This window comes from Littorina saxatilis, linkage group LG4 (genome assembly GCF_037325665.1).
Source record: "Littorina saxatilis isolate snail1 linkage group LG4, US_GU_Lsax_2.0, whole genome shotgun sequence".
Taxonomy (NCBI): domain Eukaryota; kingdom Metazoa; phylum Mollusca; class Gastropoda; order Littorinimorpha; family Littorinidae; genus Littorina; species Littorina saxatilis.
Window position 1 is genome coordinate 9,977,298 of NC_090248.1, and position 17,500 is coordinate 9,994,797.

The following is a 17,500-nucleotide window of genomic DNA, read 5'->3' on the forward strand; positions in this document are numbered from 1 at the left end:
TGCTGCTAACACACATGTTTTATGTTTTTCTGTTACCCGAAAACCGTGCTGTATACCGTCTAACAAAAATTCTCTGTCACAATCGCCCTCTAGCACTGAGTGCCACATTTGAGATTTTGCACTAATAGATGCATGATTTCCCAAAAACGCACAGTCATGAGGATCTAATTGAGGGAACGGGCTGGAATAGGTGGGGCCTACCGTTGTGTTGTCAGTTCGCTGCGCTGTATCCTAGGCACTGGTGTTTGCTGTCGCCTGGTGGTCTTTGCCGGGGTGCTCCTTTCCACACGTGTCACACACGTGTTCGAACCTGCAGCGGGACCCGTAGAGGCATGTGCCTCTGTTTGTGTACTGCAGGCACACCTCCTTCCCACTGGGTCCCACAGGTCGTCGAATACCGCCGCTTCCCGTCGTGGCCTTGCCGCTTTTGTTGCCAGGAACTTGTTGGGCACGCTCACAGAGAATCACTGTGGACAGGTGGGGGTTGGGGGTTCCCCAAGCAAACCCGCTGGTAGACTGGCGCTTCCTGTACTCGTCATCGTAAAGGAGCACCGACTGCCAGGAGAATCTTGCGCCGAGCTCGCCCACCATCTCTGTATAACAGAGGTAATCTTCGTGGTCGAAGTCCACGGTGTTCATGAGTTTTGCTATTATTTTAGCATTTGCCACGATCCAGTGGCAGGGGGATACTTTCTCCAACTTTGGTTTGTTGGCCAGCTTGAGCGTGACACCTCCCCCGAGTGTCACCTCTTCCTCCACCGCCATAGAAGCCGGTACGAAGTCAACAATTCGTAAATAAGTCTCACCTGGTGAAGCAGACTGTATGGCCATGTTGCCAAGAAGACCCTGGAGCGGTGCCACTTGGTCGGCAGCACGCAACGGCCCTCCCCCGTACTTCTGTTGCAGGTCTGCCACTGCCGCTTTTAATTCCACTATGTGGCCTCGTTTTAACTTAAGGCTTTCCAGGTCCTTTTCTCCTGCATATTTCAAGGCACTGAGGCTTGTGAACTCCTCTTTTTCCAGAACCTCAATTACAGGTTGGGGCAGATTTTTTGCCCAAGAAGTAAAATTGAACTCCATAGTTTTGCAGGACTGAAAATCGCTGAACTTGCTTGCTGGCCGCTGCGCTGCTACTAATGTCTTCGGTCCTCGCTCTCTCTCGCTCTCTCTCGGACTCCCTTATCTGTTACCATTGTTTCCTCTCCTTCACTCATCACCTCCCCCCTGCCCTCCAACCCTCTTCCATTCCCCGCATTCGTTCCCACGGGACTCTGCTATCACTTCCTCCTGCATTACCTCTACTGACACCTCCTCCCCCCCCTCCTTTTGCTGCATATCTGTCTCGTTTAAATAGAGTTTATGGTCGCTGACCGCTCCCTCTAAACTCACACAAATATTTTAACATCGAGGGGGAATCGAAACGAGGGTCGTGGTGTATGTGCGTGTGTCTGTGTGTGTGTGTGTGTGTGTGTGTGTGTGTGTAGAGCGATTCAGACTAAACTACTGGACCGATCTTTATGAAATTTGACATGAGAGTTCCTGGGTATGAAATCCCCGAACGTTTTTTTCATTTTTTTGATAAATGTCTTTGATGACGTCATATCCGGCTTTTCGTGAAAGTTGAGGCGGCACTGTCACGCCCTCATTTTTCAATCAAATTGGTTGAAATTTTGGTCAAGTACTCTTCGACAAAGCCCGGGGTTCGGTATTGCATTTCAGCGTGGTGGCTTAAAAATTAATTAATGACTTTGGTCATTAAAAATCTGAAAATTGTAAAAAAAAAATAAAAATTTATAAAACGATCCAAATTTACGTTTATTTTATTCTCCATCATTCGCTGATTCCAAAAACATATAAATATGTTATATTCGGATTAAAAACAAGCTCTCAAAATTAAATATATAAAAATTATTATCAAAATTTTTTTTTCGAAATCAATTTAAAAACACTTTCATCTTATTCCTTGTCGGTTCCTGATTCCAAAAATATATAGATACTAGATGAATACCCGCTTCGCCGGGTACCGGCTTCGCCGGGAAGAAGTAGAGCCGAATACCAGGCTGCGCCTGGGACCCGGCTTTGCCGGGTGTACGCCGGCTTTGCCGGCGCACCACACGGAGGAAGGGAGACAAACGCGGCTGAAAACACTGGAGAAGATAAGGAAGAGTTACTGGGAATGGATCGAGAGAAAAACCAAAATCGCTTCAGCGCTGCGCGCGAAAAACCAAAATCGGTTCAGCGCTGCGCGCTGAGAGCACGTGGTGAAATATCTCATCGACCAGATTTTGTGCATGGTGTATCTGAATATGGACACCAAATTTGAAGCAGATCCATCGAGAACTTTGGCCGTGCATGGCGAACAATCACACACACACACACACACACACACAGACACTAGTCGTATATATATATATGTTCTGCGCGAACTTAGAATCCGGTTTCATTCTAGAATGGACCGGGTCCAGGTTGGAATTCTAACCCTGCGCAAGTACAGGGGTGCCATTCTAGAATGAAACCCTTGTTGCTGGTTCATTCTAGAATCGGCCGTGCGCAAGGTTGGAATTTGGGTCCAAGTTGGAATAGTCATTTCAGTTAGACTATCACACAGCCAAAGCCACAAATGTGGATTTTCTGTTTGTTTTTGTTTTTTGTGTGTTTGGTTGGGTTTTTTTTCGGGTTTTTTACACTTTACTCAAAGACATCGTGAATTGGGATTGTGATGTTCTGAAAGTGATTACGATTTTGAGAGACACTCAGCACCGATCGCTACGAACGGAAATTTCCGGACTGACAGTGTTTTGCCGATCTCGCTTGTAACTTTTAATCTTATTCATATACATGAAGTTGGTCTTCTGAATTGTGAAGATATAATGTCAACTTTTTTTTAAACCTGTGACAACAGCTCTATAACTCACTCTGTCCTTCTGTTGGTCTGTCTGTCTGTCAAAAAAATTGTCAAAAAACCGGACATTTCCGAGAGGGAGACAGCGCTGACATTGCAAGCGGCCGCAACCGGCTCTCATCACAAAAACAATACCGCCCTGGTAGTCCCCCTTGCTATGGTCTGCCTTTGTTTATTGCGTACTCAGGAGTGTCAACTTTCTTGACATGACATGACATCGCAAGATCGCCAAAGGATTTTTTTCAGGGGTAGATAAATCAGCCCCATTTTATCAAAGGGAAGGTGCAGGTGGAGATAATTCAAGGGAAGACAACTCTGTCTTACCTACAAACATTACGGCCCCCTTTATTCAAGGGTTTCATTCTAGAATGGCACCCCTGTACTTGCGCAGGGTTAGAATTCCAACCTGGACCCGGTCCATTCTAGAATGAAACCGGATTCTAAGTTCGCGCAGAACATATAGATGATATGTTTGGATTAAAAACACGCTCAGAAAGTTAAAACGAAGAGAGGTACAGAAAAGCGTGCTATCCTTCTCAGCGCAACGAATACCCCGCTCTTCTTGTCAATTCCACGTGCACTGCCTTTGCCACGGGCGGTGGAGTGACGATGCTACGAGTATACGGTCTTGCTGCGTTGCGTTACGTTCAGTTTCATTCTGTGAGTTCGACAGCTACTTGACTAAATATTGTATTTTCGCCTTACGCGACTTGTTCTATCTACCCCAAACTCACTTGCTGTTTGCGACACATTTCCATTGGCGTTATTATCCAAATAGTCAAGAGCTGACAGCTTAAATGCAACGGTGTACGATTTGATCCGCGGCATCTTGTAATCATTGACTTGCAGGCGTTTAGATCCAAGGCGTGCAGACACACGTGATAGGGTTTGCAAGAAAGGGAAATCATTCACAAAACTAGCAGATCAAGTGCGGAATTTTTATTTCCCCTGATTTCAATGGTGTAAAGTGGGGGGTGGGCGCTTACAAGGTACTATACCCTGTGTACGGTTTTGGACTAAAAGTGGGGGGTGGGCGCTTACTCGATACTGGGCGCTTACAAGGTACTTTACGGTATATATATAAAACATCAGAAATATATATTTAGAGAGAGAGAGAGAGAGAGAGAGAGAGAGAGAGAGAGAGAGAGAGAGAGAGAGAGAGGGAGAGAGTGTGAGAGAGAGAGAGAGAGAGAGAGACACAGACAGAGAGACAGACAGACAAGACAGACAGACAGAGACAGATACAGAGGGAGACAACGAGAAACAGAGAGAGAGAGACAACTACAGAGAGAGAGAGAGAGGGGGAGAGAGAGACTGAAGCTCGCATTTTTCATGATCTGCAAACTTCGACCATTATTTTTAATAATCACAGAGACTCGGCATGTAACCTCTACTTACCTTGTGCGGGGACGAACAAACAGATGACAAAAGCCAAGGCAGTGCGACACAACTCCATTGTCCGCTCCGTCTGCCTTCCCACACAAGGAACCTTCTTGCTGCACAGACACCTTCCAAACTACGATTTCAATTGGTGCATGCGTTACATATACTTGATTAAATTTCTAGTACAACCAGGAAGGAATTTGCTCGTTAGTATTTGCCATCATCAATGAACATCATTGTTTTCAATATGTACGGCCACTTTATCTGCCTATCTATCTGTCTGTCTGTCTGTCGGTTGGTGGCTCTCTCTCTCTCTCTCTGTCTCTCTCTCTGTCTCTGTCTCTCTCTCTCTCTCTCTTTCTCTCTCTCTCTCTCAATGTATCTTATTGATTTTATGACATGACTTATGTAAAGATGCTACAGTGTTATTACTTGCAACGTGGTTGTTCTTTTCTTTCTTTATTTGGTTTTTAACGTCGTTTTCAACCATTCAAGGTTATATCGCGACGGACGTGTAGTTGTTCCTTTTGATTCCTCAGTTCACGCATTTTGATTTTTCTTCCCGTGACGTTTTTCGCGCTTTTGCTTGCGTGAAACTGATTTCATTATGCCCTTGAAAATGATATTTTATGTTCATTTGTATGGATATTTTTTGTTTGTTTGTTTGCTTTGTTGGTTAGTTTATTTATTTTTTATTTTATTTATTTTTTATTACTTCTTTGATTGATATTCTAGCATTTTTGAAACGTATTATCATTAGATTAGTCCCTGTCATGGGCGAGAGCTGAATGTAAAAAGCACCTGTTTAGTAAAGAATTTGTGTTGTGTCTCGTCTTGTCTCTCTCTCTCCCTCTCTCTCCTTCTCTCTCTCTCTCTCCCTCTCTCTCTCTCTCTCTCTCTCTCTCTCTCTCTCTCTCTTGATGTTTGTATGTGCGTGTGTGAGTGTATGTGTGCCTGTGTGCGTGCGTGCGTGCTTGTGCGTAGCCTTAAATCTTAATCCTTGTTAAATAAATGTCAATTCAATTCAATTCTCTCCCTCTCTCTCTCTCTCTCTCTCTCTCTCTATCTCTTTCTCTCCATCTCTGTTGATGGTTGTATACATGCGTGTGTGAGTGTATGTGTGCCTGTGTGCGTGCGTGCGTGCGTGCGTGCTTGTGTGTGTTTGTGTGTTTGTGTTTTTTTGTGTGCGCACGCGCGCGTGTGTTTGTGTATGTGTGTTTTATTTAAACAGATAAAAGATGCAAAGCAACTTCACTCATTTGTGCAGTTTGATCATTTTTAAGTGGTTAACATTGTTCGCTTTGCTCTTTGTGCCATTTTATGTTTGTTCTCTGGTATTATTCAGCCATTCTTTCTCAGTTTAAAGAAAATTCATCATGTTATTTCGCGCTGCAAAGAACCTGTGTACTCTAGTTGACGACAGAGTAAACATTAACAGACACATTTAACCGGGAGGAAAGTCTTCTCCATACATTGGAGGTGTCATAGAAAGACCTCAGCTTGAAAAGCTACAAACACACCTTCCTGTTTGAGGTGCATGACAGTTACCCAACACCAAAACCCTGCATCCGTGTAATGAGTAAACGCACCGCTCCTATACTGCACGGTTAAATGACACATGACAGTGTTTTGGGACCGGGAGTGGGTGAGTGAGTTGATGGGAAGGGGAGGGGGGGTTGGGCGGACAAAATGTGAGGTGCACGCAACATTTTAAGAATCGATAATTCGCCTCCCACCCCCCACCTCCCTCCAGCTTCCGAACTACTCATCTCCCTCTCCCTCTCCAGGACAGGTAATCAGTGAGGAATACGCAACCCCCCCCCCCCCCCCCCACCAACCAATCCTGCTTCCAAACTGCTCATCTCCTTCGCCTGGACAGGTAATCAGTAAGTAAAAAAGAAAGACAGTCTGCAAAACAAAACACACCAGTGACTATTGTTAACACTCTTGTCTGTATAATATGTACCGGTACTTAATGAACATGATTGTTACAATGTTACATTCTTCGACAGCCAAAAGTGACCCACCCGGCAGTTTGTATTAATAATGCTACTCTTACACTGTGCCGAATTACCCTTGCGAATAGAATTTTCCAATAATTCTCAATGATCGGGACATGGTCGCAAGTTAGACATTCGTAAATGTTCTTAACCATTCGTCTCTTCTTTCGAACATAGCAACATGTTCCTAATATTCACAAGGAAGTCATATTTTTCACTAAATTGTGTTTTGATCACCTTACACAATCCTAAATGTTACAGTTCGAAATCTTTCAACCGAAAGTCAGTTTCGGAGACAATCGTGTCAACACTTATCTTGATCCTTCACTTTCGATGTTACAACATGAGACGATTACCAAAAGAAAACGTACGTATTCATAGGCAATACTAAACTTCATCAAACTGCTCAAGAAATAAATACATCAAAAGCTGCATCCTACTAGTTAAAACTGGTCGGCTCACGGTCTCAAATCTGGTCAGGACTTTACATAAGAAAAGACCATTTCTCTACTTGGTCATACCAAAACCCCACAATCTGGCTGCTTACTGTCGCTGCTACAACAATCATTCACACCATATGTGCAGAGAGAGCAGCCAGACCTTCTTATTTGAGTATGTGACCATGCCAGCAGAAGGATGGTCTTCTTCCTCCCCCCCTCCGCACACACTCACACAAGCTCATACACACGCTTCGGCACGCATACATAATATGTAGGCCTACATTCAAACGCGTATCGGATATGAGGTTCAGTTCTCGTGTTGGCGACTATCGACATTGGTCACGTCCGATTAAAATTTAGATCAACGATTCATATGTCTCTTTGCCCTTTCCGTTTCATTTCACGCTCATTACGGTGTATATAACTTTGATTGACAAGAGCGCATCCTGGCTTGCATCCGCCTGGGCTTCGCTTCATGTTCCTGTAGGACCCATGTCCGCTTCGCTGCGCACTGCACAGTGATCGCTCTATCTTCTTTTGTCGCAAAATTAAAAATCAAACGAATGTTTGAGTGAAGGTAGCTAGGAAACTGTGTGTGTGAGTGTGTATGTGTATGTGTGTGTTTGAGTATGTACGTGTGCGCGTGTATGTGCGTTTGTGGTTGTGCGTGCGTTGGTACGCATGCGCGCAAGCGTGTTTGTGTGTGTGTGTGTGTGTGTGTGTGTGTGTGTGTGTGTGTGTGTGTGTGTGTACGTGTGTGTGTGTGTGTGTGTGTGTGTGTGTGGTCAGTTATATCCTTTAAAACTGTGGACTTGTCGGTTTACAAAGCCTTACGAAATGCCGATTTGTCGGCGATATACTTTGTTACGACAAACACATACTGAGAAAAGCGCCTGTTTTTATTTACAAGAATATAAATGCTCTTGGTGACATTTATGTTTACACACAAACACGAATGCACAGATTTAAGAGAGACGTTTATTCTTAATATAGCAATTTACAATAACAAAAACAAAGTCCCTCTGTATCACTATGTATGCAAAAGAAGATAGATGCTATCATCAAAGCAATACGGACAGTATGGAAGTGTCTGTGTTTGGTTCCATCATGAATTGTATTTTGATAACATAGGGTGGCATATTATACAAACAATAAACGTGTGACCACACAACAAGCTATGCATATATTAAGTGTGATTATGATAGTACTGAACACCAAAAAATCTAATTCAGGTACCGTCAAGGTCAGAATAATGCTAATACTATTTAACATAGATATCAAATCAAAATAAAGAATTTAACTAGCAATCTAAAGCAATGTTTGTTTGTTTGTTTGTTTATTTGTTGCTTAACGTCCAGCCGACTACGCAGAGCCATATCAGGACGAGGAAGGGGGGATGAAGGGGGCCACTTGTCAAGCGATTCCTGTTTACAAATGCACTAACCCATTACTTGTGTCCCAGCAGGCTTTAGTAAAACTAAATTAATACCTACTGGAAGATTACCAGTTTCCAGTATGTTAAAATAGGGTTAACCTATCTACTGCTGGACTTACATCAGAACACTAACAGATTAAACTATACATGAATCGCGAGACAAGCGGCAAGAGAAGAGATTTTTGGAAAAAATACAGGTGAATGAGCAAGAAGGCAGAAAAAAGAAAAGAATTCATGAAGAAAAAGAGAGCATGACAGGAAAGAGGAACCAAAAATCTACCTAACAGCAAACTACAGTAGAAAGCTCCTGCGGTTCCAAAAACAGGAGGGGCCTTTAATTTCATAACCGCAGTGCCCCACTGCGGGACTAAAGCAATGTGGAGAAGAAGGGAAGATTATGGAACTTCAGACTGTAACAGCAATGTCAGGGTAAAAACGACGGGGGTGGGGGTGGGGGGAGGGGGGGGGGGGCGCAGAGAGATACATGACTAACACAATCGTATTTGCTAATGTGACAGCAGCAGCAGTAGTGTTGGGAAATATCTTTCACTAGATCATCTAAACACACACAAATATCTTCAGATAATACAGCCATCATCTGCAACGTGTTTCGATGAGTTTTACTTGATTATAAATCTGCGTTGTTGCTTGTACACGAACAAAAATAATTAAAAAAACAAAGCAACGAAGACAGGGACTACAGATAAACACACGTGTACGACACGAAAACAACAAAGATTACACAAAAGGAAAAAGAAAACAACAACACATAGACACAGACTCTCCTTACTCTCCCCAGGGATTATGCTTTGATGAATGGGAATGGAAGTAAAAACATATGCTTATACTTTATACACACCCCAAAGCGGGGCCTTATATAGCGGGTATTACTTTTACATGTACAAATAATGAATAATATCAAAACAGTTCTGGAGTATTTACACCTAGCAATACCCGTTACTCTCAATGCCAGTTCATTTTTACACCGCATATAATCGGTTCTACTGAGAACTGCACTCACTGACAATGTGTAACATTTTCAATCAACCAGTTCTGCACCTCAACCCTACAATCTTCTTTGTAGTTGCACAAGGTACAGAGAGAGGTATGGGGTGGAACTGAAGCTCGTGACAATTTTCCAATGGTATTAATGGTGTAGAATCTTTGATTTAGGGGAACAAATCTGATCCACTGAGCGTATCCAATGATAACATTGTATCTATCATCAATTTTTTTTTAAGATGCCTTCTTCTTTGTAATTGCACAAGGTACAGAGTGAGGTATGGGGTATAAGTCTTATGCCTCCATTTTTTCAAAACTGCTTATCCTTTAAAACTTATCGATGTTCTTGTTCTTGTTCTTATTACTTTGTGTATTTGTTAATGTGTCTTCTCTCGTCTGAATTGTATGCATACAATTCGCATTGCTTGGCTATACAAATATAGTTCGGAAGCACTTGAAGAAATTTAGAAATCTTTTACCCGACAGTTCCAAACGAATAATGAACACTGAAGACAACATGCACTCAGCTAGGCAAGCACTGTTTTCATCGGGGGTAACCGTCTCATTCCAGACAGCTGTTTCTGAACTCTGTTGCCTGAGGTGTGCAGCACATTAGTAGTTTCATAGGTTGTAATAATCCTTCCCAGTATCACTGGCGTGCTACGCAGGGTTTTGGTAAGTGTGAGAGTGTCTTCCCTTGTCCTACTGTCCCTTGGTTTAAACAAGATTTTATTAATGAAATACAGGGTGGCATGTATATACGATATAAACATTTGTGGCCACACAACAAGCTAAGCTTATATTAAGTGTGGTTATAAATATGTACATCTAGATAGGAATTGTTATTTCACGTTATGTCAAGGTCATATAATCACTTATACCCTTATGAGAACGCAAGACAGACAAGATACAATTTTTACACACACACACACACAAAAGAGGAAAATATGCAGCAAAATAATTAGAGGATGTGACAGAGGACGGGAAGGACTGCAATATCAGGGAGATCCCGGGGGAGGAGGGGGGGGGGGGGGGTCAGAGAGACGATGAGAGGCTTTCACAGACTTGCTAGATCAATGCTACTGCAGCAGCAAAAATTTCATTTTCATTGTCGTAATTAAGCTGAGGTTAGTCATGTGAATACACACAAAAACCTTTAATAAAAAGATTTACTCAAAACTTGACCTTCAGTAAAAACGTAAAACAGCATGACCTGCCAATAATCAAATACTGGATCATTGTCATGGTGACCACAGGGTAATCAAAATCTATCACTTAACCTTATAAAGCTATGTACCTTTTCGAATATTTCAATGTTTTCGGTAAAACGTAGGTTTGGCAGACCAAACAATAAACATTGTACATTTTGATGATCATTCGGTAATGTGTGTATAGTTAGTCTTCGGACATCATCGTAATTACTACAAAATAATGAATAATGTTCAACATTTTCATTTTGATATCCGCACTGACAAGTCGGGTTATCACTTACGTGGCGTTTCATCATATCATCATTTAAATCGCTCATTTCTAATCTTAGTCTGCAGTGTATAATTCCGTCTTTTCTCTTGCCATAATAATATTGAGGAGGAACTTCACTATCTGAACGACATAAAAACTGTTTAAACTGGCTAATTGATTTTGTTAATTTGATATTATCTGGTAGAGAATTCCATGTTCGGGTAGTGCTGGGAACAAATGACTTATTATACAATTCAGTTCTGTGTGGTGGTACGACCCGTTCAAGTGGGTTTCGTCTATGATAGGGGTTCACAGTCGAGACAAGAGGAGGCAATAAATCAGCCACGTTCTGAGAATATTTCCCATGTACCATTTTATGATACAAAATTAGTTTATGTTTTTCCCGTCTTAGTTTTAAACTACTGAAGCCTGATTCATCATATAATTGTTGGTGGCTTGTTCCTTTAACTGCTCCGACAATTACCCTTAAGGCCTCGAGGTGGATCTGTTCCAAAATGTTAGATACAACTTCTGTACAACTGTCCCAGACGACATCGGCGTAGTCAAAGTGTGGTAATACGTAGGATTTATACATAGTTTCTAAAGATTTTCTACTAAACCTGTGCTTATAAAATTTCAAACAATTAGTCAATAACATTACTTTACTTGCAATACTGTTAATATGAACATTCTACTTACAATCATTTTGTAAAATAAAACCGCCCAAGTGTTTGTGATTGGCAGTGTCCTGAACATCAATGTCATTAAATGTCAAACAATCAAAGTCGCAATCACGTCGTTTAAATTTTAGCAGCTCAGTTTTTTCATTATCAAATTTTCCCTTCCAGTCGTTGGCCCATCTACTTAATTCCTGTAAATCCGAGTTCAAAATGTCTTTACGCAATTGGGAATCGTTCATTGATAGTACATGCTTGTGTCATCTGCGAACAATTTAACAGTGGATTGAACATTTAAGACAATATCGTTTATATATATCAAATAGAGTAGTGGCCCCAGCACAGATCCCTGGGGAACTCCAGCTGGTACAGTCTGTTGGGCCGACATGTGTCCTTTTACAACAACGCTCTGTAATCGGTCATTTAAATAACTTCTAATCCAACGAAATAAGCGTCCTCTTATGCCAATGGCCTCTAATTTGTACAATAGGCCTTTGTGCCACACACGGTCAAAGGCTTTTGACATATCCAAAAAATGGCTTGTGTTGGGAGTCCCTTATCAGCAGCTGTACATAGATCATTGTAGGTGCAGAGTAACTGGTTTACAGTCGAGTCACCTGGTATAAAACCAGATTGCACAGGCGTTATTATGTTATTCAACTTCACAAAATTAAAGATATGGTTGTGGACACACTTTTCAAACACTTTCCCCACACAGCTTAACAATGATACCAAATTCTCTCGAATGGGAATACACAAAAAGGGGAAAAATATGTACAATACAGGCTTTGGCAAAAAAAGTTATCTAAGTTATCCATAATAACTGACAAGGAACTTAGTCGATAAATATCGACAGGGGGCCGACAAATGGTTTAAATGGGAAATGTGTGTATATGGGTGTGGGTTTGAAACAAACAAACAAACCAACCCATGTGAACCCCGGGCCGCAGGCCTTCGATGTAGTGATTGAAAAAAAAGGATGTTCTCAAATGGTTCAATTCTCATTTGGTCTGATTCTCAAATGGTACCGGTATACTCCCCCCCCCCCTGGCCGCAGGCCTAGGAGTAAAATTTTTATAGACACTGACCTTCTTCCCAGGGGTCATTGACCCAGTTTTAGCTATGAGAGGTGGTTCGCCCAGAGGCTGTAGAGTATACTGGGGCGGTCTCTTTGATGTCTTGAGAGGAAACTTGGCCAGGGTAGTACATGCACCAGAACTGGTGGACACCAAGGACAAACATGAAATCGAAGCAGTTTGCTTTCAGAGAGAACGGTCGTCAGCAACTCAAACTTCTCTGTTTTCTTTTTTTTTTTAAATCTGACTTTCTTTGTGGCCCCCTGACTCCGCCCCCTCCCTCTGTAAGGACCCTCCTCCACAAGGACCGATTTTTGTCAACATTTTAAAGGTCGCTAGAGAGGGGTTCCACTGTATGACCTAACCGCTACTGGCAGACGGCCTCAATCTTCACGCGCAAAGACGAGATTAATAGGTGCTCGGTTTTGGTATTTTGAATTACATTACATTAAACCTTTGTTGGGTTTCATGGTCATGGCAACAGCCATAATAATATTACATGATGTATAATATCATATTTCAGCATATGTGAATTACATGTCATCATACTAAACTGTCATACATTTTTATTCCTACATTATTCTGATTGATCACAACCAAACCTACTATCATTGGACACATCCAAATGCAAGCACCTGTTCTTGACAATTTCTCTCTGATCTAAATATAAAATCAGTGCAATTTCCTGGGTCGGGCTTTGCCACAGACACTCACGGTTTGGCCTGTAGGTAAAATGTACAATGTATTTTCTGATTTGTGCACAAAAGCTTTTTTTCTTTTTTCTTTTTTTTAACATAACAATGTTTAATGTCACTGTATGTTTAAAAGACCATGGTCATATTTGTAAAAAAAATGTTAAATTAGAAAATAAATAACATTTTGGTTCATGATTTTTCCTACACCTGTGCTAAAAATAAGAAATAAAAATGTCGGGTATATAAGTCACTCAAATACAGCTAGGTATGAATGGCTCGGTTTGAGTTTGTTGCAGTTGACCCTGCACAATGCGACATATCATGTTTTTGTTGAACAATTTTGACGTCACCCCTCCCATAGGGTGACGTATTTCACAACTTCCTGTGTTACACAAACTCTGTGATGACCAATTTTGACGTCACCCCTCCCATAGGGTGACGGATTTCACAACTTTCTACAGATGAACAATTTTGACGTCACCCCTCCCATAGGGTGACGGATGTCACAACTTCCTGTGTACACAAACTGATGACGTATTTCACAACAAAATGGCGCTGCCCATGGTCAACCTCGAAACTATCCGTATAGAATGGGGGCGTCCTCGCCCCCATAAAAAGGAATTTGGTAGCTGTTATAGCAGAAAGAAAAACTGCAAGTAGTTGCAGTAAGTTTTGAATGAAGCGTCTAAATGTAATAACATCCAGAGATAGAGTTGCAAAAAAGTACTGTAAGATACGGAAGGAATGCATCATCAACAATTCGTTCACATGTTTGCAATACACATGGCAACACAATATGCCGGGATACAGTTATGAATATGATCAAGCAGCCTAACATGCTCATGAGCAACAACACACACTCACACTCACATGCACACTTACACACACACACACGTACACACACACACCCACACACATACATACCACACACACACACACACGTACACACACATACACACACACTTACACGCACGCACGCACACACACATACATACATACACACACACACACACACGTCATCATACACGCACGCACGCACGCAGGCGTGGTGATATGACAACATAAATTAGGTTAGGGAGCACGTTCTCATGCACGCGTTTGTCTGTCTTGCTTTACGTGTTGTACTGTGTGACACGGCAGCAGTGTCAAGTCCGGTACTATGATGTGGCAGTCAGTGCGGGGCAAGAATACACGCGTTCTGCACGGTTTTCACATTCCATTTACACATGATAAATGAGATAATCACCAACAAGTGTCCATTTCACATTCGCGCTCTGGAGCAAGTTTCCGGTTAGACAGGTGTGACGTAGACAGCTCTGTCGCTGTCATCAGGAGTTTGACACTCGTCATAGATATGACTCTCCTCTGCTTCCGTGACACCTGCACCGCCTGTTTCCTCTTGCAGAGCCGCTTGACCGTTAAGTCCAACTGGAGCAACAGGCTCAAAACCTCAGTTACATGTTTACCATTGGATGTTATTAAGAGAAACGTTAAATGGCTGTTACATTTAAACTTATAATTACATAGTATATGTCAATATGGATGCTGTTATGGTTTGTGAAGACATTGTTTTCTATTTCTTAAAGTCTCTTATTATATATCAACAATACTACTTTCATAGCTGTGTATAAAGTGCTCCTAATTGCGGATGTGTTTTAAACAACGCATTTTACTTTGCAAAAGATGATGCTGATGATGATGCTGCTGCTGATGATGATGATGATGATGCTGCTGCTGATGATGATGATGCTGCTGCTGCTGCTGATGATGACGATGATGATGGTGACGATGATGATGATGATGATGATGATGATGATGATGGTGATGATGATGATGATGATGATGATGATGATGGTGATAAGAATGAGGGTGATAATATTGATGATAAACTTCAAATTGCTGTCTCACTCTGATTAGTCGCTGTTGGAGGAGGGCTCGCTTTCTCAGACGATGAACGCTTTCTGGATCGCCTTATCAGTCTGCAATAAGATAATTATGATAACAGTACACAACAATGCAGTAGAGATCACGTCCTGAAAACTCAGTTAGTGCGACAAGTCGGTCAAAGTGTGCGCATAGTTACCTTTTAGTGTTAGCCCTGGCCTATATGTAGAAGCCATACAAACGTGGGTTTTTTCTATGGGCTTCCCCAGAAGTCCGGCCTCATCGATTGGACCCCGCTGCCCTTGGAACCGTCATTATGAGTTCAGGTTGGCAACAGACCTTTACTGTCCTTCTAAATTATGTGATTGAATATTGTGCCTATTCTGAATTAACAGAGTGTATTATGACCTCAGACATCATTAACGCCAACGAAAACAATCTCACTGCTGTTAGTGTTTGTGCCTGCCTGTGCAGGGCCTCTTTTTAAATCGGATTGTGAACTTTTTTGTATTCGGTTGTACTGTTTGTTTAAGTGATTTATGACATGTGGACAAGTTTGTTGTTTGTTGCTCGTGAAACGTCCCTTACTTTCGTTTTTTGTGTGTGATCTTTTTTTTGTGTCTCAGCTTTGCGAGCTCAGCCTTGATCAAGCTGAGTCTCGTGAAGTTGTTTGTTTCTTTAGTGTTTCATGGAGAACGTGTTTTTGCGTGTGCTTGCAGTTTCTTATTTTTATATGGTGAGCTATTATTCAGTTTTGTGAGTTCGGAGGTGTTGATGTTAGTCAGTTTTGGGTGTTGAGATTTGTCGTCCTATGTCCTTCCACTGAGAGGGTTGTGTTGTGATGGTGTTGTGTGAACCTGGAATACGGTAAGGGACAGTTATTTTTGTGTGTATAAGAAATCTTGTATTACCTGATGATGTTGTGTATGCTTACTTTTCCTTCTCTTTTTCTCTTGTGTATGAGAAATATTGTATTAATTGATGTTGTGTATGCTCACGTTTTCTTCCGTTTTTCTTTCTTTCTCTCCATTCTGTTTGTCTATCTGACATTGTCTTCTTTTATTGGTTTGTCTGTCTCTCTCTCCGTCTGTCGGTCTGTTCGTCTCTCTCTCTCTCTCTCTCTCTCTCTCTCTCTCTCTCTCTCTCTCTCTCTCTCTCTCTCTCTCTCTCTCTCTCTCTCTTCTCCTTTCTTTTGTTTCCTTGTTTACCTCTACTTCTCTGTGTCTCCGCTCTTTCTCGCCTTCTTTCTTATTCTCTGTGTCTCTTTCGTGTTTCTCTCTCTTGTTTTCTCGTTTTTCACTCGCTCGACCCTTTTTTCTCTTCTGTTTATAAACAAGAAATGTGTTAAATATGTGTTTAAGTTAATAGTTGACATTCTGTAAGGGCTTATATGTGGTTTTTTGTTTTGCCCACAGTTTTCACCTTTCTCTCTACTGGCACAAACTTGATTAAAAGAACAACTAAACCAACTACGATGAGACAGTGTAACCAGTATGCATCAAACAATGGGGATTTCATCACAAACAACACGCACCATGACAACCAGATCAGGGGCAGGCACAGTGTTGTTGATTCTTCCTGTTATTTTTCCCTTCCTTTTATGTATGTTTTGTTTCTGCTTGTTTGCTCTGGTGTTTTTGTGTGTGTTTGGTTTGTGATAAGCCACACTTGTGACAGTGATGCTAGCTTTCCACACTTACAGCCCGACAAGAAAGCTGAGAGCGATGACACAAATTGTACCAAACACAGCACCAACAACCGGACCTGCAAGGCTCGGGCTGCTTTCACTCGTTTCTGTGAGAGAAAGTGGCAAAAAAGTAAGTCTCTTGCTCAGTTTCATTATGTATTTTTCTTATTTTTTGTTGCTTTAATTAAGAAGAAGACTTACACCAATCAAAAATCAATCATCACCAACACCAACTAAAACAACAACAACCTCAAACACACACACACACACACACACACACACACACATACACACACGCACACGCACACACACACAAACATATACACACACACACACATACTCGCGCACACACACACACACACACACACACACACACACACACACGCTCACACTCACACAAACTTGCACATTTTTCGCATTAAAGTGCATATTTTATTCTCTGTGTTATGAACACATGCCCTTAGACTTAACACTCACGTGCGCAATACGGTCCTGTGTAGCCATCAAAGCATCCACCAATGCAAAGTCCGTCGTCATGACGACAAGAGTGCGTGCACTTCCCACACTCCATTGAACACCCTTCACCATACGTTCCCTCCTCGCATACTGAAACACAATGCATCTTGATAGTTTGTTTGACAATGCGCAAAATGTTTCGACCTCTGTTCATTGTAACACGCTTGGGCAAACTAGGGACTTATGATCACATTCAAACTCACTAAGATTTAACCAGACAAAGAAACACACCTCTATAGCGAAACAGATTAGAACCACAACCACAGCCTGCCTGTGGATTTTGTAACAGAAGACAACAACGAACCTGATTTGCAGAAAACGACTTTATATTTGTTATCATTG

The 17,500-nt window shown here is 41.8% G+C and overlaps 2 protein-coding genes and 1 long non-coding RNA gene across 3 annotated transcripts in view; 1 reads left to right on the plus strand and 2 right to left on the minus strand.

The window, feature by feature from the left end:
• Positions 1–4,420, minus strand: part of LOC138963651 (uncharacterized) — a 50,666-nt gene extending 46,246 nt beyond the window's left edge. Inside the window, exon 1 of the mRNA XM_070335497.1 lies at positions 4,301–4,420. Within this exon, the coding sequence (XP_070191598.1) occupies positions 4,301–4,358 (58 nt within the window). The 5' untranslated portion in view covers positions 4,359–4,420. The remainder of the gene's footprint in view (positions 1–4,300) is intronic.
• The window catches only part of LOC138963928 (receptor-type tyrosine-protein phosphatase mu-like), a 500,599-nt gene that overhangs the window by 112,426 nt on the left and 370,673 nt on the right, over positions 1–17,500 (plus strand). The window lies entirely within an intron of this gene.
• On the minus strand, positions 14,951–17,249 carry LOC138963935 (uncharacterized). The gene is made up of 3 exons (XR_011454964.1): positions 17,120–17,249; positions 16,656–16,749; positions 14,951–15,050 (listed from the first exon to the last, which is right to left on the minus strand). It is a non-coding gene; the product is annotated as an uncharacterized lncRNA (long non-coding RNA).